The following is a 23,958-nucleotide window of genomic DNA, read 5'->3' on the forward strand; positions in this document are numbered from 1 at the left end:
ATTTTTGCGAAATATATATATATATATATATTCTACACAGATATATACATATTTGTTTTTCGGGCTCATTCTTTCTTCTTTGCCAGAGGCTCACCGCTCAAGAGGTCCGCTAATTCTGGAGCGATTGTTATTGTTTTTTCTTTTCTTCTTCTATTCGAAACCCAGTTTTTGATTTGAATGCGAGATAAACTGGTATTCTTCATTAGATTCTCTAGGCCCTTGGTATCTAGATATGGGTTCTCGATGTTCTTTGCAAACCAACTTTCTAGTATTCGGACATTTTCTTTTGTAAACCGGTGTCCTCTGTAAGGTTTAGTACTTTTGTTTATCATATCTTGAGTTACCACATTAAATACCAACCCATCCGCCGATTTATTTTTCTGTGTAAGTTGATAATTACTTCTATCGTTTTCTATGCTGCGCATTTCTTTGAGTAATACAGTAATGGTAGTAGTGAGTTGAGATGTTGTTTGCAACAACTTCTTCTCCTCATCACTAATCTTACGGTTTTTGTTGGCCCTAGATAAGAATCCTAATATATCCCTTAATTCAACTTCTTCTTCTGTTGTTACACTCTCTGGTAACTTAGGTAAATTACAGCAAATAGAAAAGAGCTTTTTATTTATGTCTAGTATACTCGATTTAAACTCATCTGTGATTTGTGGATTTAAAAGGTCTTTAATGGGTATCTTATTCATTTTGTAGTGCTTATCTCCCTTCTTTTGTTAACTACTCACAAGCTGATTCTAATCTCTCCTTTATATATATTTTTAAGTTGCAACATTTTATGTTTCAAAACATGGATGATGTTTGGGTTTTGTTTGGGATGCAATTTATTGCTTCCAATGTAGAAAAGTACATCATATGAAACAACTTAAACTCTTTGATATTTCTTCTAACCTTCACTTTTATGAACTGTATCAACCATTTATAATAACTTAATAGACTGTATCATTTCAAGATGTTCACTTCTAAACCTGCTTTCAGAATCAAGAATAAAACCTCCAAATCATATAGAAACACAGCAGTTTCAAAAAAGCTGAAAGACAAACCTATAATTAATCATGTGAAGCCAAGCTGCTTCAATGTTATTCGACCACTCAAGAAGGATATTCAAATTCCTGTACCTTCGTCTCGATTTTAAAAAAGATCCAAATACATAAAATAGCATCTGGAAACCAAACTACTCGTCTCAACAGTTCAATAAGACATCCATAAAATCTTCAAAGAAATATTTAAACTCATTCATGGCATTCAGAGCCTATTACTCTCAGTTTGGCTCGGTGTCAAGCAAAATATCTTGTCTTCTTTGCTCGCTGAAGAATGGCACGCGGACAAAATGCAGCACGGAATATGGGACTACTTCGCGCAACAGTATAATTTTATAAACCCTGGTTTTGGTTTTGTAGAGTGGTTGACGAATAATTATGCTGAAGTACGTGGTGACGGATATTGGGAAGATGTGTTTGTACATTTGGCCTTATAGAGTGTGGTCGTGGCGGAGGTTGTTTATCTTTCGAGTACTGAATGTTGTCAGTATAGCTATCCTATTTGAAAATCCCCATTGTCTTGGTCTTGTTCCCAATCTTTGTTTATATACACATATTGCTATACCTTATCTACTTCACTCTTTTGTTTATCTCTATCTATATATATATATAGTATGATATTATTGGGATGTAAACAAACTAGCATAATAATTCTTAGCTTGAGGCTTTGTTTTTATCTTAACCATAAATGACCTTGATGTGACTTTTGTAATTTGAACGAATTGGCTATATGGGACGGAGGACAAAGACACCGTCCCTCTAGGTTCTTGTTGAATCTTAACAAACCGTAATGGTAAACTACCCATACGGTTTACGTGGCTTTTTACTTTCCTTTGTTTATTTGTTACCTTCGGTTTACTTATTGGTTTCTCTACTTTCCTCACAGGTTTATCACCTTTCAGGCTTATCTTTATCTTATTCACTTTCTTTGGCGCTTCATTAATAGACGTTACCTCTTTCTTGATGTGCACTTTCAGTATGCTTTCACGCTTAATGACAATATCCAGTCTATCTTCTCCATTACCATTCATTTTCGCCACAAGTCTTCTCTCCCTTGGTGTTTCTAATTTAACTACAAAACTGTTGGTTAGGGTATACATCACCCTAACCAAGTCATGTATCTGCTTCCTCTGATACAAGCTAAGAATGGGTAACTTCAAAACATCCCAGAGCAATATCTTTAAAGGGGCATACCCTTTAAACATATCTCGACAAATTTGTATTAAACCATTAATATTTTGGCGGCCAATCTTTTCTCTTTTTATTTTCATATCATCGACGTAATGACCACTTAAAAATAGCTCAATATCATCTTCACTTTTTATATTTTCAACCTCACTATGCACTAGTTGGACGGAGGACTTAACATCGTCACTTATTGTATCCAGACTTCCATCCATAACGTCTACATTTACACAACCAGCAAGCACATCAATACTCTTATCCCTAATATATGAATCCTCATGAAAACACAATATTTCAGTAAACAAAACAAGGGCTTCCTTGTTTTTTAAACCCCCTTCCAAAAGCATGATTTTCAATACCATTAAATATTCATTCTGAAAGCTCTCCCTCGCAACATCAGCGTTATTGTTACCCAATGATAATGTGTCAAATATCATTTCAAGCAATTCGCTAAATTCATACGCGCCCACCTTATGTAACTTGTACTTAGCAAACATGATAGAAGTCTTAATCAAAGACTCATATGATGAAAGCCAATTCACCAAATTTTCGTACCTGAATAACTGCGTCTTCACCTTATCCACATATGCTACATCTTTGGAATCATTTACGGCCACTTCAACAACGTTTTCAATCAGCCCACAAACATAAGCATTGTCACTGTACTTATTTTCACCATTCTCATTATAAATAAGAATATCCAACAGAAACTCCTTTACCAATTTCGGACATTTACCATTTTCATTTCTCACTTTAACCAAATATTTTGGTATACTACGCTGTAAAAAATACAACGTAGAATTATCGAAAATATTACTTTTTGGGATATTTGAACCTTCGAGGCAAAATAAAATCTGGAAAATTTGAATTAAATGTTTTACACCGCCAGTAAAAGTTGGATCATATATGTTTCTACTAAGCGCTTCGCACGCCGCGAGCCTTATGCCGAAATAGTACCGTTCGTCCATTGCGGTTCTAAACAAAATACTTGAGTAAACAAGTGATTTGGAACTGCCATTAACAACAACGTCCTCATAATAACGGATTGCTTCTAGTTGCGCGTCTATGTCACCATCTTGCCTTAACTGAGAAGAAAACATATAATCAGGCTGATTAATGTGCATTTTACAAATCCATTCAAGATCGGAGTCTATGCGAATCCACTCAAATGCTTCATTTTGTTTAAGCAATTCATTACTTTCGGAAGTGCGATTAAATTCCGTCAAATGAAATCGGGAACACTCTTCAGGTGACATGTATACATTTCCAAGACAATTCACATCCACAACGGTAGGTTTCTCTTCGTTGCTGTTTTCGGGACCATTCTCTTCATTCGCACCACCACCTCTTTTTCTTAGTCTTCTGTACTTGGTATTGTATTGAATGTCTATTTTTGTGAATGTATCTTTGATTTCTACAATATGCTCATACGGAGTACCATCATGTTCATGGATCCTTATAGTCATAGAGCCCGTAAAGCATTCAGTTCGATTCAAATTTGGATGTTCTAACCTGTCCAATGCACTTTTGAAAAATCCTTGCTCGCCCACTACTTTTCCATGGCCTAGTTCTTCATCTTGGACTTGCCTTATGCCCAATTCTATAACCATCCTTTTCCTATTGAATCTTTGCGTAACGCGTAATATGGGTACACCAGACCCATATACCCATTCGTTAAAGAAATTTTCTAGTTTGCTTTTGTTCACTCTTTCACAAACATGTTGAAAATGTGATGATGTCAACGAATTGTTGGGCAAATCACCAGACATAGCTTGAAGAAAAATTTTAGGTAGGACACGAGACATACCAAAAGATCTCTCAGTTTTCGTCATCCTTCTGTCAAGAATGTGCAATATCATAGGTGCTTTTAATTGAATAAAAGAAAGATCTTCAGAGGACCAAGATATTGGCCTAGAATTACCTGTAAAAGTGCTCCCGATAGGAGGTTTTTCAAAGTCTTGTTCCACAATTGCCTCGCTATTGCACTTTAATTGATATCTGTAAGCATTATTACCCATTAACTTCTTGGTTACTTGTAAGACCATATAACCGGCAATACCAAGACAACACCAATAGTCGTTCATATCTAAAGGCGTAATATTAACACATGACCATTGGTTAGCAAGTGCCCATGCAAAATCATTCGTGGTACTGAATATTTTATCAATAACTTCTAGAGGGTAAAGCAATCTAGTATTACAAATACCTAGTGCTGCAAAATCCATATGATTAGAGGGAGCTGTTGGTAAGAACACTATAGAGTAACACGTAAAAGGATACGAACCAAATTCTTTCGAATAAAAATCTATAATTTTTTGGCAAACGACGGTGGAATTTATTACTGTCGCTTCATCAATTTCCTGCGTTGGAAGGGTGAAAATCTGAATGGGTATGATATCCGAATTAAGGTCATCATCCATAGGATCATTAACATTGTCGATAACACTCTCTCTCAACTTATCCTCCTCTAGTTCGTCTTCAGCACCGACGCTTGGAGGTGAAATCAATGGTAAAGACCACGAATTAAAGGCGCCGATAGCCCACCCAATGTGATGAGGTGCAACAGGATTTATTATCTGAAATATACATTTCTTTTTCGTCAAATCAATCGGATGGGGGAGTTCTTTAATATTGGAATATTCTGAACAACACACTACCACATCCCTCAAGCTCGGATTACTGCTTTCTTCAATATTTCGTCTTTCCTCTTCTTCTTCGTCACTTTCACCTTCTTCCTCTTCTTCTTCATCTTGTACTTCTTCACTTTTATTATTTTTGCTTTCTTCGCTATTTTTCAAATTTATATCCTTATCCTCCTCTTCTTTAATACCTCTTGCAGGCTTCTCTCCTTCTTCTTCATCATCCTCAGGCGTATTCTCTTTTTCCTTTTCACCCTGTTCGCCATTTTGCCCAATTAATTTGGAAGTCCCTATGTTTTTAACCAATTTCGGTATGCTAAATTCTATCTCCCATGTAGATTTTTCATCGAGCAAATCAACACATGGGACCCAATACGATGCGGAACTACAAATCTCACCATTCGAAGTGTAAACGTTCCACAACCATGGTTTATCAGCATACACAGTATCGAATTTAATACCTGACTTTGGGTTTCTGATCTCATATTCGATTTGCAGTGTGATTGGAGTGAAAACAGATTCTTGGAACCCTGGAGTAGTCTTAATCGAAGGAGTAATTGGAGTGTAATTACTTAATGCATTAGCGTCTTCTAGAGATATTTTAATAGAGGAAGGTATTTTTATAGTCAACTGGGATTTAGAGGCCGATTCCGGGTATTCATTTAAACCACCAAATTTAGACCTCAAAAAGTGCGACTGTTCGATGGAATTGTCGGTGTATAATACATTTTGTGAGACCAATCCATTCAATTTTGTTTGAAATGGGTCATCGTGAATAAATTGATCACATCGACGATTTTCAACCAGAACATCTTTGATAGTCATCTCCTTACAATCAAAAGTCACATATTCTAGGTTTTGAATTAACGGAATGATAATTATAGTGGCGCTACCAGTAATGCAGTGAGTAGCCAAATCTACATCCAACGAGATTTTTTCATGAGCAACTCTAAAATTTCTAAATTTCATCTCATGTAAAGTGCTTGATTCACTAGCAATGGCCCTGGGAGTAGCGTTTTTAGAAAAGGACATCGTAAAGTCCAGTAATGGATCCTCTTGTCACCGGTTCAATGTCCAAACCTCCGTCAAAGCAGGACTTTTACATCCGTTACATGTTACTAATAGTTTTCACATTATGCAATTTACCAATTGCCCCATTCGGCAAAAGTATTTCATGTATTACCCGGATATTATAAGGTAATACCAATTGATTTATTATCTTATCCATAAAAATTGAAAAACTTAAAATATTCTCATCAAGCTGAACACAATCCTTTTTTCATCAGAGTGCTCTCTATGACGTTTTAGAAACATTTAACATGTTCTTGTGATTTTTTCTTCGATTTCTTCGTCAACATGAGTGTGAATTTAGAATGACAATTGGGCTTAATAAATATAAAAAATCAGTACTCTTGAGGCTCTGGAGCAATCGATCCGAAATAGCAGCATACTATTATAAAAATCAAAAACTACCCACAATCACATTTTGAAGAACTAAATACAGGAAAAAAATAAAGACATAATCAAAGAATACATTTCTAGATATTCGTAATCCTTGTATAAATAATTAAGAATTTTATTCTATTTTATGAAAGTAAAACACCCTCCCTATCAGGAGCGAAAGAGATCAAAACTTTTACTTTCCTATCAATTGTTAATCGTTTCATCATTTTTCTACCTTGCAATGTGCTGCTGAATTCCAGGTTGATATTCGTATTCCGTCACCATCAGTCACCAAATAGTGAGGAGCTGAGGACAAAAAAAAAATTAAAATAAAAATGCATTACTACTATAATGATATCTCTATGTAGATATAGACGTATTATTGATTGCCTTCTATAATAAACGAGGAAAATGTCGGGATAAAAAAAATGCATTATTATTCCTTCGAAATCATCAGTAATAAGTCGTCCTAGGAACGATGTAGATCTAAATCTTTACGTGTTGGTACTCCAAATCACCTCCTTCCATCTTGAAGTCGTCCTTCTTCTTGCTCCAATCAAACTTGCTTTTCTTGCTGCTGGGGCACCAGTTTAAACTTATTAGCCAGATGGTAAACAATATCATGAAGCAACAGAAATAACACAAAAAATGATCATAAACGTGTCCCCTGATAATATCACACACTGAATAATCGTATACTTCGTCGTCAATAACGAGTCCGTAATTGAAATAACCCAGTCCATACTTCAATACGGGTTTGTATCCACCTTCATCGGTAAACGTACTTGGACTCAAAACGGTACTTAGATCATTAGTTCCCTGGAACGCATGTTCTCTCAATAAGGAAGCATCAAGTGGAGCTGGGATCATCCTTTGCCAACGTACGTTAAGAGCGTTTTCACTGCCTGTTTGTTATGCCTCAAAACTTTCTTGGCCTTATCTTGTCACAGATATTTTGCATTTAGTTCTATACATACTAAAAGAGCGAAAAAAAGTGAAAAATAAACAGAATGTGATAACGTTCGAGGGAATCAAAAATAAATAAAATATAATCATTACTTTCGGTATAAAGAGGTGTATTAAGATGTTAACTACAATTGTCTATTGCCCCAATAGGCATAATCCTCGAGGAAAAAGTCGTATAGAACCCAGGAGGGCCATATTGTGCACAGATGCCATATGGCATGGGCATCAATCTGCCATTCGTAACTAAAGAAGTCAAACAGTTCCAATGACATGGCCATCGTGGTTACAACCACAAGAATGATTGGAGTAATACACAGTTTGAAGATCTGTCCCTTGATGCTCGAATACGGGGTTTTCTTGAATTCGCCCATTTGCTTTTGCTTTTGTAGAGCATAGTAGTTTTGGCATGATAACATTATCAATAAAATATATTGTAAAACACCAAAAAAGATGTTGAATCTCATATTATATGTGTACGACCAGTCAACATATAGCCTCAGGATGTGCAGGCCAAAGATCATCGCAACTGACGCAGTGAAGGCTTGTGCGATCTTGGGATACAAGAACATAGAAGTCATTCTTGCGAATATTGCATGAAACCCTGTCAAGACAGTCGCACCGGCGAAGAAGTAATCTAGTTTCTCCGTTATGATCAAATCACGACAATGGAAAACCGAACTTGCCGTCCAGGCCAACATTCCCGCAACAGTAACGTAAAGATAGTTCCAAATCAATATACTTCTGCTGTGTTTTCTCCTCTTGTTGCCATCTTCGCTTAGCATCCTAGAAAACTTTACGAATGCCTTGTAATGCGGGATGAAGTTACCTATGCTAAATATCGTTGAAAAAAATTCCTGGGTACCCAATAACCTCAGAAATGGCCACTTTCCATGGAATTGGTAAATTTCTTCCTGTTCGTCAATTCTCCAGCGTGTGATAATGTGCTGGCACTGGTAATCGCAATCAGAAATACAATCCCAGAACAAGAACTTAGAATACAAATTTGGCGTGTCGAAAAACTCAATATCATGGAACATGTTGGTTTCTGGGTCAATGTAGTTTATCTGGGAATTCGAACATCTTCTATTGTATTCGCACGCATACGTACAGTCTATAAACTCGTCTAAATTATCCCCTGGAGAGCATGCCCCTAGGAAGCAGTGAACAAGTATGGTCACAAGCACAGCTAACCTCATGTTTCTTGTCACGCTTGCTGGTTTTCTTCTCCCCAAAGGGTATAGTTTCACACTTCAGGTTGCTCTTTTATTCGCTTTATGAAAAATAGAAAATGAAAAGTAAAAGAATACCAAGAGAAAAGGAAAAAAAAACGAATATACTAACATTATTCAATGATTACTTATGAGAGAAAGAGAGAGAGACACGCACTACAAAACCAGTAAACCGGCTAGAAATTTTTCATAAAATCACGTCTTTTCAACCGAATTTCACCAAGAGGCAGAGTGACATCGTTATTCCAACCCCATAGTTTTGAACCGGATTGAAGATTCTCAGACATAGGAGTTTGCAAAGTGGCATTATACTCTTCCAATTCCTTAGCAATTGCCTCTATGTTCAATCGAGGGAACGTTTCATCGTCATATGGATCGTCCAGTTTATCTACACCGTTGTAAAGAATCTGATTTGGCGTAGAAGGCTTGAAAAACAACGTTCTTCTATGGAAAACATTACGTGTAGACAAATACTCAATCTCCTGTGCTATCATTTCAGGCTCGATCCCTTTTGAGAGTAGTACTGCTGCAACACCGGTGACAATGGGCGTCGACATGGAGGTACCCGACAAAATCAAAGTGTCGTTGTAATTCTGATGAGATAGCGATTCAATTTCCACACCAGGTGCGAAGATGTTTACGCAAGGGCCCCAATTGCTGAACTTGGCAATTGTGTCAATATGGTCATCAAAGGCCCCCACAGTGATAACGTTCTCCGCGGATGCAGGCGAGGCCCAGTAGGCATCTAAATTAAAGTTGCCCGCGGCGGCAACAAAAACAATGCCTTCTTCAATGGCTCCCTCAACAGCCATATTGATTATGGGGCTCCTAAAACTCCCTAAACTTAGATTGGCCACGCATTTTTTGCCCTGTGGGCGACTGACCTTTGCGCAATGCTCCACGATGAATTCCAGTCCACTCAGAACATTGCTGGCCTCCCCAGACCCGTCTTTGCCCAGGACTTTCACCTCTACGAGGTTGACCCTCTTGGCCGCCCCATACGTCTTGGAACCGACGAGTCCCGCCACATGCGTCCCATGGCCATTCTGGTCACCGAACCCTTCTTTGGTCAAGTCAATTCCTTGGATGACTCTGTCTTCGAATTCCGGATGGTCCGCGAAGATGCCCGTGTCCATAATATAGGCATTGACGTCCTGGCCTTGATAGTCGTCTTCATAGTAGTAATTGAACCAGCTTTTGTAGCGGTTCTTGTCTCCGACGTCGAAGGGGAGTTGATAGTGGCGGGAAATCCGGGCCAAGTGACGGGGTGCATCTGGTTGAAACGTTATGTTTTGCTCTTCGTCGATGTCTTCGTACGAATATTTGGCAGTAGTGTTGAACGTATAGCTCGACTCGACACTATATGCGCCATCTCCTTCAAAAGCTTCGAACCTGAAATTGGGCACGATATCAGCGACTAGAGGGCTTTTTTTTAGCTTGTTAACTAAGTTTTTGGACAGGTTCATGGTCACACCGCGGAAGGAACCAATGGAGAATTTCTTCTCAATTTTGTTGTCAATGAACTGTCTCCATGACCTGTTGGAATTTGATGTGAATTGCTGGAACGCTGTAGGATTTTTGAATCTCACCAAATATTCTTCTGCGTATGCGAGGTTGACCAGCAAAGAGATGAGTATGCACTGTAGCTTCATAGTAAGTGTTCTTTTGCTGTTTTTCTTGAAGGGTAGTAGAGGATGGCCAGTACTGGAATATACCTCTATATCCTATTATCGTGGTAGTAGAGACTATAAAAAATAAAAAATAGAAAAAAATCAATGAGAACAATATTTTGTGTCGTTTTTTTTTCCTTTCTTTCTCTATACAAGTACGTCATCACTACGGAAAACCCAAAAAAACCAAGGAAAAAAAAAAGGTTTACCTTACCTATAGTATACGTAAACTTAATACTATCACTATTATTCTTATATACAGGAAATGGGGCTGCCACAGAACCCGCGCTAGCTTATTTTTTTCTTCTTAAACCTGCCTCTAGATCACCGACATCCAGCCTTGTACCTCTGATGTAGTAATGCTTGTTTCTCTGTCTAGTCGAAACATGAGGGGTTAGCAAGTCAATCCTCTCAATCAGCGGCGAAAACAGCGGTACTCTAATCTCGACCGCTGTCTTGGATATTTGGTTCCGCAACAGCAACGAGGCATCCTGCGCCAGTTGTTTGCGGTCTATGGAAAGTATGTAGCCGACAAAGGTATCGTACGAACACTTGGACGAGTCGTACACAACGCGGACCACGTCGCCGGCCTTCAAGCGGTCCTTGTTCTTCTTACTGATGAGTTTCCTTCTAACGGCCCCGGGATCCAACGACTCTATTTCTGAGAGGGCCACCTGTTTCATAATCTGTGAGGAAGCTATGCGTTGCACAGGTGGGTACACGGGGATGGTTTTTCTCTTGACCACAGGGACCATGTAGGACCTTGTCCATGGCCCAATCAATCTGACGTTCCTGCTCCACATCACTATGGTTCTATCTGCTTTTCGAACAGCTTCTAAGAGGAGAGATCCGATTCCTCTTCTTCTTCTTTATTGAGAATTTCAACGCACCAAAGATGAAAAACAAGGAAAAAAAGGAAAATAGACCACTACATAAAAGTGCGCGGGGGCCATTAACCACTCATATACAGATGTAAATACATATATATATACATATGTATATGTGTGGAGAAGGAAAGAAGGAAGACGAAAATATGTAAATGTGTATTATTAGTATACAATAGAATATGCGTGTGAAATTTTGAGTATTTTTTAGAACCTGTGTCTTCTTTTCCTCCCGGTGAACTTGGAATCCTTCGCGACTTTCCTCCCACGTCTTTTCATGAGCTCCTTCTTCCTTAGAATGAAACTCTTGGCAGACTCTTTGTCTTTGCCCCCCTTCAAGCGCTGGCGCAATTGCTTCTTTAAATTGACGTTCTCCTCGTCCATGGTCACACCGTCCAAATTCACCTGCTCCTCGCCCTGCGGTGGGGCCCCACTGCTCAACACAAGGTAGTATTTCTTATTCTTTTTAGACTCTGGGTTGTCCACCACAAGCCCACCGCTGAACCCTGCCACTTTGGCAGATTGCAGTATATCATCCACCTGGTCGTCGTTTTTTGGGTAGAATTGGGCAACAAACTTCCCTCCCTTCTTCAGCGCAGCATACAACGTATTGAAAAACCTCATCAATCGCTGTTTTGGATCGTTGTATGAAGTGTCTGCATTGCAAAGCCATTGGATCGCACTAATACTAATAGCTGCATCAAACGACCCTGCTCGGAACGGCACGCCAGTACCCATATCCTGCAACATCAAATCGCCTTCCAGCTCTCTGCCAAGACCAGTTGCAAGCATGCTAGGCGATATATCCAGCCCACACCACACATGGTCTCCCTCCTGTGTCAAAATCTCACCAGACAGTCCAGACCCACACCCAATATCTAGGATGAAACTGCACGGCTGCAGATTCAAAAGCTCTAACGCCCTCAGCGTCATTTTTGCCTGGATATGCTGCACTCTGGTCGAACCTGTGTACTTGTGTGCTTCGCTATCATTATAAAAAATTTCCGGTGGTGCCAACTCCTCAGGACGTGACATTATTCTTTCTCTATTATATTGTTTACGAGTCTACGTGTCTCTGTGTTTTCCCTACCACACTTCTGTACAACTACTTTTTTTCCTAGTCTTTTCCTCTTTATCACACTATATGCTGCTCATCTCTTCTTTTTTTCTTCGATAAAATTGAAAAATATGAGATGGTCTAGAATGAAAAAAAAAGAAAATTCTGGCTTGGTTATCAAATACCCGGCCGTGGTTGGACTCGTTTAGCGAACAATAGCACCCAGCAGACCCTGGCAACATGCGGATGATATAAGAAGGACAGGTCTGGGGGACGGAGGGGCGCCACTGGCACACAGGTGGTTGTTCAGCACGGCTCGCAACAAAAGCGTAAAAACAGATCGCAACGATGACGGAGGCTAAAGATTTGTTGCAAGACGAGCAGTTTCTTAAGATCCAGAGGCTCAATTCTGCAGAACCCAACAAACGGCATTCGGTCACATACGATAATGTGATCCTGCCACAGGAGTCCGTGGAGGTTTCTCCACGGTCGTCTACCACGTCGCTGGCAGAGCCAGCGACGTCCACGACCACTGGAGTGGACGTGGAGTCGACCAAGGCAGCACACGTGGCAGGGAAGCAGGAGCAGGAACAGGAACAGGAGGAGTACCCTGTGGATGCCCACATGCGAAAGTATCTTTCGCACCTGAAGAGCAAGTCTCGGTCCAGGTTCCACCGCAAGGACGCTAGCAAGTATGTGTCGTTCTTTGGGGACGTGAGTTTTGATCCGCGCCCCACCCTCCTGGACAGCGCCATCAATTTGCCCTTCCAGACGACTTTCAAAGGCCCAGTGTTGGAGAAACAACTTAAAGATTTACAACTGACCAAGACCAAGACCACGGTCACGACTGCGAAGAAAACAGAAAAAGCAGATGCTCCCCCAGGAGAAAAACTGGAGTCGAACTTCTCAGGAATCTACGTGTTCGCATGGATGTTCCTGGGCTGGATTGCCATCAGATGTTGCACGGATTACTACGCATCGCACGGGAGCACGTGGAACAAGCTGGAAATCGTGCAGTACATGACTTCTGATCTGTTCACGATCGCGATGTTGGACTTGGCGATGTTCGTGTGCACTTTCTTTGTGGTGTTCGTACACTGGCTGGTGAAAAAAAGGATCATCAATTGGAAGTGGACCGGGTTCATTGCAGTGAGCATTTTCGAGCTGGCTTTCATCCCCGTGACTTTCCCCATTTACGTTTACTACTACAATTTCAGCTGGGTCACAAGGATCTTCCTGTTCTTGCACTCCGTAGTGTTTGTAATGAAGAGCCACTCGTTTGCATTTTACAACGGGTATCTTTGGGACGTAAAGCAAGAACTTGAATACTCTTCCAAGCAGCTACAAAAATTCAAAGAATCACTGTCCCCAGAGACCCGCGAGATTTTGCAAAAAAGCTGCGACTTTTGTCTTTTTGAATTGAATTACCAGACCAAAGACAATGACTTCCCGAACAACATCAGTTGCAGCAATTTCTTCATGTTTTGCCTTTTCCCCGTCCTCGTGTATCAGATCAACTATCCAAGAACCCCGCGCATCAGATGGAGATACGTGTTGGAGAAGACCTGCGCAATCATTGGCACCATCTTCCTCATGATGGTCACTGCGCAGTTCTTTATGCACCCGGTAGCCATGCGCTGTATCCAGTTCCACAACACGCCAACCTTCGGCGGCTGGATCCCCGCCACCCAAGAGTGGTTCCACCTACTTTTCGACATGATTCCGGGCTTCACCGTCCTCTATATGCTCACCTTTTACATGATATGGGACGCTCTACTGAATTGCGTGGCGGAGCTGACCAGGTTCGCGGACAGGTATTTCTATGGCGACTGGTGGAATTGCGTTTCGTTTGAAGAGTTTAGCAGAATCTGGAACGTCCCCGTTCACAAGTTTTTACTAAGACACGTGTATCACAGCTCCATGGGCGCATTGAATCTCAGCAAGAGCCAAGCCACCTTGTTCACTTTTTTCTTGAGTGCCGTGTTCCACGAAATGGCTATGTTCGCCATTTTCAAAAGGGTCAGAGGATATCTGTTCATGTTCCAACTGTCGCAGTTCGTCTGGACTGCTCTAAGTAACACCAAGTTTCTACGAGCAAGACCGCAGTTGTCCAATGTTGTCTTTTCGTTTGGTGTGTGTTCAGGGCCCAGCATCATCATGACATTGTACCTGACCTTGTGAAACCCCACCATACCACGTGTGTCCCTCGCAACCCTTGATAGATATACAACAGGGAATGAGCGTCCGCTCCACCGTGGCCAAAGAACCCTCTATTTTTAGATGTATATATATATATGAATATATATATATACATATATATGTACTATTCGTACTTTACAATAGTATACTATTCATCGTTTATTTTGCGGGTAATAGTTTTTTATCATGATCCCAAAATTTTTCGATGCCTGTAAATAGAACAAGAACAAGAACAGGATGAGTTTGCAGTAACAAAATTCCATGAGTTTAGGCGGTGTGACGACAATATGAACGCTAATATATGGGTTGCTGCCTCAGATGGTAATTTAGACCGAGTTGAACGTATTCTCCGCGAGAGCAACGGCGCCATGACCCCGCAATCCAAGGACATTAACGGCTACACTCCAATGCATGCTGCCGCCGCATACGGCCACATGGATCTGCTGAAAAAAATGTGCAGCGAGTACAACGGGGACATCAATGTATTAGACAACGATGGTGACACCCCATTGCATCATGTGGAGGACGTAGCCACTGCCAAGTTGATCGTGGAAGAGCTAGGTGGAGACTTCACTATTAGGAATGTGGAGGGCCAAACGCCATACGACTCGTTCGTCGAGAATGGCGAAGATGGTGAGCTGATTGAGTACATGAGGATCAAGTCTGGCGTAGCCGATACCCACGGAGTGGACGGCTCGCAGGGCGAGGGTGTCATCGACAATAGGTTGCTGGAGGAGTTCAAGGACAGCGTGAGGTACACTTTGGAAAATGACCCTGAGGAAGGCGCAGACGAAGCCACTTTACAACGTAGGAGGCAATTGGAACAGATCGTTACGGGAGATAACGCTGAAGAGGAATTGGAAAGGTACATCCGTACCATGGTCAGAGAGCAGATGCTGGGTCAGGGCTCCATGGGGGGTTCCGAGGACGAACCAGGTTCCAAGAGAAGAAAATAACGACACTATACAATTTTTATGTCCTTTGCTAAAGGAAACTGAACTTGATGCCACACATACCAACCCCTCCCCTTATGTAGTCTTTTCCTTTATATATCTTTTTTGTACATTAATAGACGTTTTTACTAGGTAAAATTTCACCGCGTTAGAAAATGTAATGAAAAAAACGTTGTACTACAAGAAAAGCAACAAGCATACCGTTCACGAGACAGTTTCGTAAAGCAACAGCAAAAAAGCAGTTGATAGAAATGGTGGTACAAACTAATCCGGTCCCTGTCACGTATCCAACAGATGCTTATATCCCCACGTATTTGCCCGATGACAAGGTCTCCAATCTGGCAGATTTGAAAAAATTGATAGAAATGGACTCCAGACTAGATTTGTATTTGACAAGAAGAAGGCTGGATACGTCGATCAATTTACCTACAAACACCAAAGGCAAGGACCATTCCTCTAACAGGGAGATGCTGAGAATTTATGTCTACAACACCACAGAAAACAGCCCCCGCAACGATTCTGACGCCCCAGCGGACCCAGGCAAGACTACTTGGACACTAAGAATAGAAGGTAAACTGCTCCACGAGTCCACAAACGGGAAACACACGTTTAGTGAGTTTTTGGAAGGTATCGCGGTTGATTTTAAAAGACTCAAACCGTTGGGTAGAGGTAAGAAGAGGAAACACGATTCGTCATTGAGCCTTCCTTTGAACCTGCAACAGCCCGAGTACAACGACGAAGATATCACCATGGGCGGTGACGACAACGGCGACGATGAAGACAATGGTGAGGAGGAATCCAGGGAGGAGATTGTGGACGCCCTAGAATGGAACTACGACGAAAACAACGTTGTGGAGTTCGACGGTATCGACATCAAGAGACAAGGCAAGGATAATTTGCGATGCAGTATAACTATCCAGTTGAAAGGTGTGGACGGTAGTAAAGTGGAATACTCGCCCAACTTGGCCACCTTGATAGGTATGCAAACGGGCTCAGTTAATGACGCGGTCTATTCGATCTACAAGTACATTTTGATCAACAATCTATTTGTTACTGAACAAACCAAGTCTCAAGATAATGCCAATGATGTCGAAGACAGCAGTAACGAGAATAACAACAACAACAACAAAAACGGTGATAGTGACGGCGATGGCGGCGAGGGAAGTACCCCAAGGGATAGGCCCGAATTGGGTGAAGTGAAGCTAGATTCACTCTTACAAAAAGTATTGGACACAAACGCCACACATCTCCCCTTGATGAATGTTGTTCAAAGCATAAATAAGTTAGTATTACCGCTACCGCCCATCAAGCTAGACTATACTATTGATCTCGCCAAAGATACCACCTACGGTGCTACCACCCTGGATGTAGACGTATCACATATTCTCCACAAACCTCAGCAGCCACATTTTCAGAAAGGGGAAGAAACAGATGCCGAAGACACAGCCAAACTGCGTGAAATCACAAAGCTTGCCTTGCAGTTGAATTCCAGTGCTCAAAAATACCAGTTTTTCCATGAATTGTCTATACATCCGAGAGAAACGTTGACTCACTACTTATGGTCTTCCAAGCAAAACGAGCTCGTGCTGCAGGGCGACCAATACTTCAACGAAGACGCCGCAAGGACCAGTGACATATACAGTAACAACAACGATGACAGAATGCTGATGGGCAATATCTCAGTGCTCTACTCCCAGGGGAGACTATAACATTACTATATGATCTTATTCTTTCCACAACTATCGCACACCACCTCGTGAGTAGTGACCGTGCGAACAAAGAGTCATTACAACGAGGAAAATTGAAGAGAATGAAAAATTTTCGACAAAATGTATAGTCATTTCCATTCAATAATGTATACACGTTTTTAAAAACTATCTATATTGTGTAAATTATATATATATATATATATTTCCTTTGGTATTATAGCAGCAATATTTGCTTTTAGACGGTCACCAACCCTCACGATAATGCCTAACGATTCTCAAGTTTACAGATCCACCAGATCTAGCTCTCCAAAGACCATCTCTTTTGAAGATGCTATCATTCAAGGTTTAGCCACTGACGGTGGTCTTTTCATCCCACCAACTATTCCACAAGTCGACCAAGCCACTCTTTTCAACGACTGGTCAAAGCTCTCCTTCCAAGACTTGGCTTTTGCAATCATGAGACTATACATTGCCCAAGAAGAAATTCCAGATGCTGATTTAAAGGATTTGATCAAGAGATCTTACTCTACTTTCCGCTCTGATAAGGTCACACCCCTAGTGCAAAATGTCACCGGTGACAAGGAAAATTTGCACATTTTAGAATTATTCCACGGCCCCACCTACGCTTTCAAAGATGTTGCTCTGCAATTTGTCGGTAATCTTTTTGAATATTTCTTGCAAAGAACCAATGCCAATTTACCCGAGGACAAGAAGAAGCAAATCACTGTGGTCGGTGCTACCTCTGGTGACACTGGTTCTGCAGCTATCTACGGTCTGAGAGGCAAAAAGGACGTCTCCGTTTTCATCTTGTATCCAACCGGTAGAATTTCCCCAATTCAAGAAGAACAAATGACCACTGTTCCAGATGAAAACGTTCAAACCTTGTCTGTCACCGGTACTTTCGACAACTGTCAAGATATCGTTAAGGCTATCTTCGGTGACAAAGAATTTAACTCTAAACACAACGTCGGTGCCGTTAACTCCATCAACTGGGCAAGAATTTTGGCCCAAATGACCTACTACTTCTATTCCTTTTTCCAAGCTACCAACGGTAAGGATTCTAAGAAGGTCAAGTTCGTGGTGCCAAGCGGGAATTTCGGTGATATATTGGCAGGATATTTTGCCAAGAAAATGGGTTTGCCTATTGAAAAACTGGCCATTGCTACCAATGAAAACGATATTTTGGACAGATTTTTGAAATCTGGTTTATACGAAAGATCTGACAAAGTTGCTGCTACTTTATCTCCAGCAATGGATATCTTAATCTCTTCCAATTTCGAAAGACTTTTGTGGTACCTAGCTCGTGAATACTTGGCCAATGGCAATGACTTAAAAGCAGGTGAAATTGTTAACAACTGGTTCCAAGAATTGAAGACCAATGGTAAATTCCAAGTTGACAAATCCATCATTGAAGGTGCATCAAAGGACTTCACATCAGAAAGAGTCTCCAATGAAGAAACCTCTGAAACAATCAAGAAGATCTACGAAGCATCTGTAAATCCAAAACACTACATCTTAGATCCTCACACAGCTGTCGGTGTTTGCGCCACAGAAAGATTGATCGCAAAAGATAATGACAAATCTATCCAATACGTTTCTTTATCTACCGCTCACCCAGCTAAATTTGCTGATGCTGTCAACAACGCATTATCTGGATTTTCCAATTATTCCTTCGAAAAGGACGTTTTGCCTGAAGAGTTGAAGAAACTATCTACATTAAAGAAGAAATTGAAATTCATCGAAAGAGCTGACGTTGAATTGGTCAAGAACGCTATTGAAGAAGAACTTGCTAAAATGAAATTATAAGATCTTCTTTTGTAATGAATATATTTATATTATATAACATATAGAATTCTATAATTAATAGAAAGTATGAAGTACGATTATCCTTAATGTTAATCAAACTGGATTGAGATTGCGAGAGTAAGGAAACATAGAATTAATCTTCATCTATGCTAATAATCTCTGAACTTTCGTTCCCAGGGTCTTCTTTTTTGGATACCAACCTAACTTTCCCGCCCTTTTCCACTGATATTTCAAAACCTGCTTTACTCAATGCATCATCTTGAACAACGTCTTGTGCTTCCATTTTTTTTACATATTCCTGATTTTTGGCATTGTTTTTTAACAAAAACTTCAAACAAACGATGGACCTTTCCTTAATGAACGGATCATTATCATCGATGACACAGTTGGAAAGAATTAATGCAAGACCCCCCAATTCTCTTATTTGATCCTGGATTTCAGGATGTGCATACACCAACGATGCCAATATTTCAATTATTACTAATTTACAATGAGGAAAATTATCAGCCCTAATGAAGGACGAGTTGGTATTAACGCGGTTAAAAATTAATAGTCGATCCTCGATTTTATTACCTTGATAATCTGTGATTTTGATGTCATTCACCGTCTCACCATTCCCCTTTAAGAAATTAATTCTCAACAAATTTTTCTGGAAAGTATCTAACAGTGATATTAATATTCTCACAGAGTCATAGGAAACTAAAAATTTTCTTACATGATCGAATTTGCACAAGTCAGAAATTATATCCAAACAAGACAGCAAAGTGGAATGTAATTGAATAGCAACTGAAGGGGTATAATCGTTAGCATTTTTATTGAAAAAAGCAGGGATATCGTTGGATGCAAGACGTTGCAAAATCGGATAGCACCATGACATGATTGCGGTTAACTCGTATTTATTCCAATCTTCTTTGCTCGTCACAATTAATTGCAATATCTGCAACATATTGGTGAATTTTTCTGGTTGTCTTTTCTCTAATCCATAAAGGTATTTACCAAAAGAAGCAGCGGTGAGACTTTTGCTGATACATTCTAAAACAGATAGATCAATAGGTGTGATTTCCAGTTTTGAATCATCCAGATAGTTCCTGCCCTTTTCAATTACAAAGGAGTTCTCTTGATCCCGGATGAATTTGGCTGTTACTATATCAAAAAATATTCTATCCCTTAGGCAATAATAGTCGTTCTGGGATGTGTCATTATCCCTGAAAAATTCGTTAGAAAATTCATCATTATTGAGATATGTTTTGAAAAGAAATAGATATGGTAACCAGAAATGCTCTTCTTCTTCACCCTCCTCGAATTTGACCCCATAAGGATATTGAAAAAATTGTAAAAGAGCTGAGAAAGTAGTCATGTCTACTGTAGAATAGTTTTGTTGCATGTTATAAAGGCACGTTAAACATGCAATGTATAGATGCTTGATTAGTGGAGTGTCAACAACATACTCACTAGTTGCATGCAGAAAACCACGTATTACGAGATTTTGTAGTAAAAGCTTTTGAGGAATTTCCTGGTTTTCAGCGGCAAGGTTTCTCATCATTAAGACAAGACCTCTCACTGTTCTTGTGTACGGTATTGAGCTATCTTCATTTAACGATACCGGCAGTAGCATTGACTCCAATGCGTCCCTTAGTCGTTCCCAAAAAAGCCGGGAGTCAGCCATTGATTTCCTATGTTCTTGATCATTAAACGTCTTTTGAAAAATTTGGTTCAGGTTTTCGACGATAGGCTTATAATCCTCAACGCAACATGGGTCATTCTTCATTGTTGTAATGATTGAATCAAATAAATTGAATTCATCTAGAAATTTTTCCGTGAGCATTGTTATTCAATTGTCCTCTCTTGATGAATCAACAATATTATAGGAGTTGGCGTAATTGTTCTTGTTGACAACAATACAACACAGCAGTCAGTAAATTTGTGTCAATTTTTTTCCTCATCCCATCGATTTTCCATTTTTTCCCTTTCTATTTTTTTCGCTAAAGCGATGAGTACCTTATATATAAGGAAATAACATTGCCAAGCAAAAAACTCTTTTAATAGTAGTTCTCAGCTCATATGATATGCTCGCATCACGGTGTATATCAGGACTTGGTGAGAAATTCTTTTGATGATATTAAATACAAATGTAATGCTTTATATAGTTCTATATTTGGGGTTTGTTAAAATACATGATGTGAATGTGCATAAATAAAGGACAGTGGGTTTTCTTCAAGGAAGCTCTTTCTCGTCTTCTTCTTCATCACTGGAATCATTTTCATTAGACAAGGGTAATTTGTTATCCTTCCCATTGAAACCAATCCATCCTTCTTCGTCGTCAGATTCCATGGCCACATCATTCTCTTCGTTATCTTCCTCTGCGTCATCTTTTAATAGAACCTCATCATCATCAGCCGTATCATCTTCCATGGACCCGTCAGTTGAGACCAAGAACCTATAGGCGTATTTATTATCAGTTGTGGTGTTGACTACATCCTTAGCCACTCTAACAATAAATCTCTGTATTGACCTCATAGCCGTCGAGAAGAGATATTTGTGTTCGTTTATGTAATCACCGCTTGAAGATAATAGGGCTTTGATCCAAATTAGATTAAACTCAATGTGTTGAGATTCAATAGCAAAATCACCTATGAATTTCAGGATTCTTGGTAAATATATTGCAGGAATATTACTTGCAACCAAGGGGATTTCCTTAATAGGTATGGCTTCATAAACTTTATTGATTAGGTATTCTTCATTTAATCTGAATGCCATTACTAATGCATTCAAATACTGTTTTTCCCGCAGTGCCTCTACGGTGGAATGAGGGGTGACGTCGACATCCAGGTCAAAGGGATCAAATAATATCGTGTCATTAGTAGAATATATCAATAAACCTTCTGTCGAAGCAGCAGCAAATGCATTTGCTGTTGGTGAGAACTGCACTGAAGTAACTCTAACCTCTGGCCTCATCCTTCTTGTCGACAGATCGCCACCTTTTTGAGAACCCGGTAAAGAATTATCAATACGGTCCTCCAAATCTGAATTTTCGCCTGCATCGTCGATTAAATCCAATGAACCTGCTTCAGTCATTTTCTTACTGTTCAAAAACTCAAGAGTACCGTTCAAAGCCATGTTTCTGGATACAATGAATCTTTTCAACAAAACTTCATTTGGAACATCATACAGACAAATGGAATTATTATTACCACCAGCCACGATAGCCATACCATCAAAACTGTAATGGATTGTAGTAAAGAATTTGGATCGTTCAGAATTTTTGGCAGTGAATCTATCTTCATTAAACCTACCAGATATTATGTCTTTTCTACAATCAATGTTGCCCACTTGCTTGGCATCTTCTATGTTGAAGATAGAGATTTGACCCTTTAAGGTGGAAACTGCGACTTCTTTCCCATCCGGTCTCATTGACAAGGCTAGAACATCGGAATAAACTTCTAATGGTTCCACTTGTTGGCTTCTACCAAATATGGACCAAATTCTAATTGTTTTATCCCATGATGCGGAAGCTAAGACACTGTTCTCTTGACTGAACGACAGACACGAAACGGGACCTTCGTGTCCGGACAAAGCATCTAGCAATTGACCCGTTTGCACTGACCAAACGTGAATGTCAAAATTGTCAAGGGAGCCGGCACAAACGACTTCACCTGATGGATCCACCGCTAAACAATTGAATTGGATTCTTTCAGTACCAGTGAATGTTCTAAAATTACGATACCTGATTAAGTCCCATGCTCTCACCGTACCATCTAACGATGATGAAAACATGACCTGGCCCCTTTTCGCAAACTGTACAGCGGTCACTGAAGAGGTGTGCTCTTCGAAAGTGGCCAAACAGAACCCTGATGTAATGTCCCAAACTTTGATTTTCCCATCATCGGATGCCGTCACTACACGTGAACCGTCTGGAGAGTATGCGAGACTGTTTGTGGAATCGAAATGGCCCTGCTGCTTCAAGATGTATGATTCTGATTGCCACTCGTAAACTAGTAATTGGCCCAATTTGCTGGAACCAAACGCCAGCCATTCACCGGTGTTGTTGACACTGACAGTGTTGACCGGATTTTGTCCCATAGAAAGCTGTTGAATCAAAGTGAAATCGGGTAAATCGTAGAGACGGAATTCTCCGCTAGTAAATCCGACAGCTAAAAGCCTTGTTGCTGGATGGAATGTCACACATTTTACTTTGGATTGGTTTGCGTAGAAAAAATGCTTCTTTGTGATTCTCCAGCTGTATTTCGAGATGTCTACTTCTTCTTGTTCGTCTTCGTTTTCACTTTCGTCTTCGTCGTCATCAGTGGGCCTCTTGGTAAATTCCCAGACAAAAACAGCACCGTCTTTGCTTACAGTGTAAATTTTTTCCTGGTCATGGCTGAAGAATGCACCCATAACGTAGTCTCTGTGGCCGTTGAATGTTGTCGCCGCAAGGTTCTTCTCCTCTGAATATACGGACCATATTTTTGCACTCAAGTCTTTGGAAGTGGTGAGGATGAACCTGGAATCTTGCGACCACGTCAAAGACGTTATGTCTTGAAAGTGTCCCGCATGTACCCTATAGCGGACAAAAGGAGCGAATTGTCTGTCTTTGTTAACATCTGGAGTCTTCCAAATTTGTAAAAACCTGCCCGAGGCTAATGCAAAGAGTCTCCCATCGGGGCTGAACTTCACAGCAGAGCATTTTTCTTTAAAGTTGAAATGGTGAAGCACGTTGCGGGCTTTGAAGTTCACGAGGATGGCGCGACCGTCCTCGTCAATCGAAATCAGCAGTGTGCCTTGCTTGTTCAGATCAATGGCGGCAATATTTTTGCGATGTTCGTATTCAAACGTGAACGATTTATTGTTGATCAAGTCAAACACACTGACCCTATTCCCCACCGGTGAGAGTAGTTGCTTGCCGTCATCGGAAAAGGTTATGTTGCCTTGTCTGTAGACCGTACCTAAAAGGTTTGAGAACTTGAAATCGGATTTCATTAGGTTGCGGTTCGATCTGCGGTATGCTTTCTTGTCTACCTATTGAAAATCGTATTGTTATTATTATTATTATACTAATTATTATACATGCGTAAAACTATACTGGAAACTTTTTTTTTTCATCTTCAGCTCATCGCAAAATTTTTCCAAAAAATTTCAAAAAAGAACTTCCGTCGCATGTGACCAAGGTTA

The 23,958-nt window shown here is 40.2% G+C and overlaps 14 protein-coding genes across 14 annotated transcripts; 5 read left to right on the forward strand and 9 right to left on the reverse strand.

Annotated features, from left to right (window-relative positions):
• Positions 1-65: 65 nt before the first annotated feature.
• MATALPHA2 (homeodomain mating type protein alpha2) lies at positions 66-698 on the reverse strand (the record flags this gene model as incomplete). Its single annotated transcript, XM_033909090.1, has 1 exon — positions 66-698. One exon carries the CDS (start codon positions 696-698, stop codon positions 66-68), a length of 633 nt encoding a protein of 210 aa, XP_033764981.1.
• A 101-nt stretch (positions 699-799) lies between these two features.
• Positions 800-1,144, forward strand: MATALPHA1 (transcriptional co-activator mating type protein alpha; the record flags this gene model as incomplete). The annotated part of the gene is made up of 2 exons (XM_033909091.1): positions 800-855; positions 946-1,144. 2 exons carry the CDS (start codon positions 800-802, stop codon positions 1,142-1,144), a joined length of 255 nt encoding a protein of 84 aa, XP_033764982.1.
• Positions 1,145-1,669: 525 nt separating this feature from the next.
• On the reverse strand, positions 1,670-5,905 carry TAF2 (transcription initiation factor TFIID subunit TAF2; the record flags this gene model as incomplete). Its single annotated transcript, XM_033909092.1, has 1 exon — positions 1,670-5,905. The coding sequence occupies one exon, from the start codon at positions 5,903-5,905 to the stop codon at positions 1,670-1,672; it is 4,236 nt and encodes a 1,411-aa protein (XP_033764983.1).
• Positions 5,906-6,802: 897 nt separating this feature from the next.
• On the reverse strand, positions 6,803-7,186 carry SPAR_C00970 (uncharacterized protein; the record flags this gene model as incomplete). The annotated part of the gene is made up of 1 exon (XM_033909093.1): positions 6,803-7,186. One exon carries the CDS (start codon positions 7,184-7,186, stop codon positions 6,803-6,805), a length of 384 nt encoding a protein of 127 aa, XP_033764984.1.
• A 221-nt stretch (positions 7,187-7,407) lies between these two features.
• On the reverse strand, positions 7,408-8,478 carry PER1 (Per1p; the record flags this gene model as incomplete). The annotated part of the gene is made up of 1 exon (XM_033909094.1): positions 7,408-8,478. One exon carries the CDS (start codon positions 8,476-8,478, stop codon positions 7,408-7,410), a length of 1,071 nt encoding a protein of 356 aa, XP_033764985.1.
• A 209-nt stretch (positions 8,479-8,687) lies between these two features.
• Positions 8,688-10,163, reverse strand: RRT12 (Rrt12p; the record flags this gene model as incomplete). Its single annotated transcript, XM_033909095.1, has 1 exon — positions 8,688-10,163. One exon carries the CDS (start codon positions 10,161-10,163, stop codon positions 8,688-8,690), a length of 1,476 nt encoding a protein of 491 aa, XP_033764986.1.
• Positions 10,164-10,474: 311 nt separating this feature from the next.
• IMG1 (mitochondrial 54S ribosomal protein bL19m) lies at positions 10,475-10,984 on the reverse strand (the record flags this gene model as incomplete). Its single annotated transcript, XM_033909096.1, has 1 exon — positions 10,475-10,984. The coding sequence occupies one exon, from the start codon at positions 10,982-10,984 to the stop codon at positions 10,475-10,477; it is 510 nt and encodes a 169-aa protein (XP_033764987.1).
• Positions 10,985-11,272: 288 nt separating this feature from the next.
• BUD23 (18S rRNA (guanine1575-N7)-methyltransferase) lies at positions 11,273-12,100 on the reverse strand (the record flags this gene model as incomplete). The annotated part of the gene is made up of 1 exon (XM_033909097.1): positions 11,273-12,100. One exon carries the CDS (start codon positions 12,098-12,100, stop codon positions 11,273-11,275), a length of 828 nt encoding a protein of 275 aa, XP_033764988.1.
• A 370-nt stretch (positions 12,101-12,470) lies between these two features.
• On the forward strand, positions 12,471-14,303 carry ARE1 (sterol acyltransferase; the record flags this gene model as incomplete). Its single annotated transcript, XM_033909098.1, has 1 exon — positions 12,471-14,303. The coding sequence occupies one exon, from the start codon at positions 12,471-12,473 to the stop codon at positions 14,301-14,303; it is 1,833 nt and encodes a 610-aa protein (XP_033764989.1).
• Positions 14,304-14,608: 305 nt separating this feature from the next.
• Positions 14,609-15,277, forward strand: SPAR_C01030 (uncharacterized protein; the record flags this gene model as incomplete). The annotated part of the gene is made up of 1 exon (XM_033909099.1): positions 14,609-15,277. One exon carries the CDS (start codon positions 14,609-14,611, stop codon positions 15,275-15,277), a length of 669 nt encoding a protein of 222 aa, XP_033764990.1.
• Positions 15,278-15,525: 248 nt separating this feature from the next.
• Positions 15,526-16,983, forward strand: RSC6 (Rsc6p; the record flags this gene model as incomplete). The annotated part of the gene is made up of 1 exon (XM_033909100.1): positions 15,526-16,983. One exon carries the CDS (start codon positions 15,526-15,528, stop codon positions 16,981-16,983), a length of 1,458 nt encoding a protein of 485 aa, XP_033764991.1.
• A 261-nt stretch (positions 16,984-17,244) lies between these two features.
• Positions 17,245-18,789, forward strand: THR4 (threonine synthase THR4; the record flags this gene model as incomplete). The annotated part of the gene is made up of 1 exon (XM_033909101.1): positions 17,245-18,789. One exon carries the CDS (start codon positions 17,245-17,247, stop codon positions 18,787-18,789), a length of 1,545 nt encoding a protein of 514 aa, XP_033764992.1.
• A 133-nt stretch (positions 18,790-18,922) lies between these two features.
• On the reverse strand, positions 18,923-20,614 carry CTR86 (Ctr86p; the record flags this gene model as incomplete). Its single annotated transcript, XM_033909102.1, has 1 exon — positions 18,923-20,614. The coding sequence occupies one exon, from the start codon at positions 20,612-20,614 to the stop codon at positions 18,923-18,925; it is 1,692 nt and encodes a 563-aa protein (XP_033764993.1).
• A 389-nt stretch (positions 20,615-21,003) lies between these two features.
• On the reverse strand, positions 21,004-23,766 carry PWP2 (snoRNA-binding rRNA-processing protein PWP2; the record flags this gene model as incomplete). The annotated part of the gene is made up of 1 exon (XM_033909103.1): positions 21,004-23,766. One exon carries the CDS (start codon positions 23,764-23,766, stop codon positions 21,004-21,006), a length of 2,763 nt encoding a protein of 920 aa, XP_033764994.1.
• Between the last annotated feature and the right edge of the window lie 192 nt (positions 23,767-23,958).

This window comes from Saccharomyces paradoxus, chromosome III, assembly GCF_002079055.1.
Source record: "Saccharomyces paradoxus chromosome III, complete sequence".
NCBI classification, from domain to species: Eukaryota; Fungi; Ascomycota; class Saccharomycetes; order Saccharomycetales; family Saccharomycetaceae; genus Saccharomyces; species Saccharomyces paradoxus.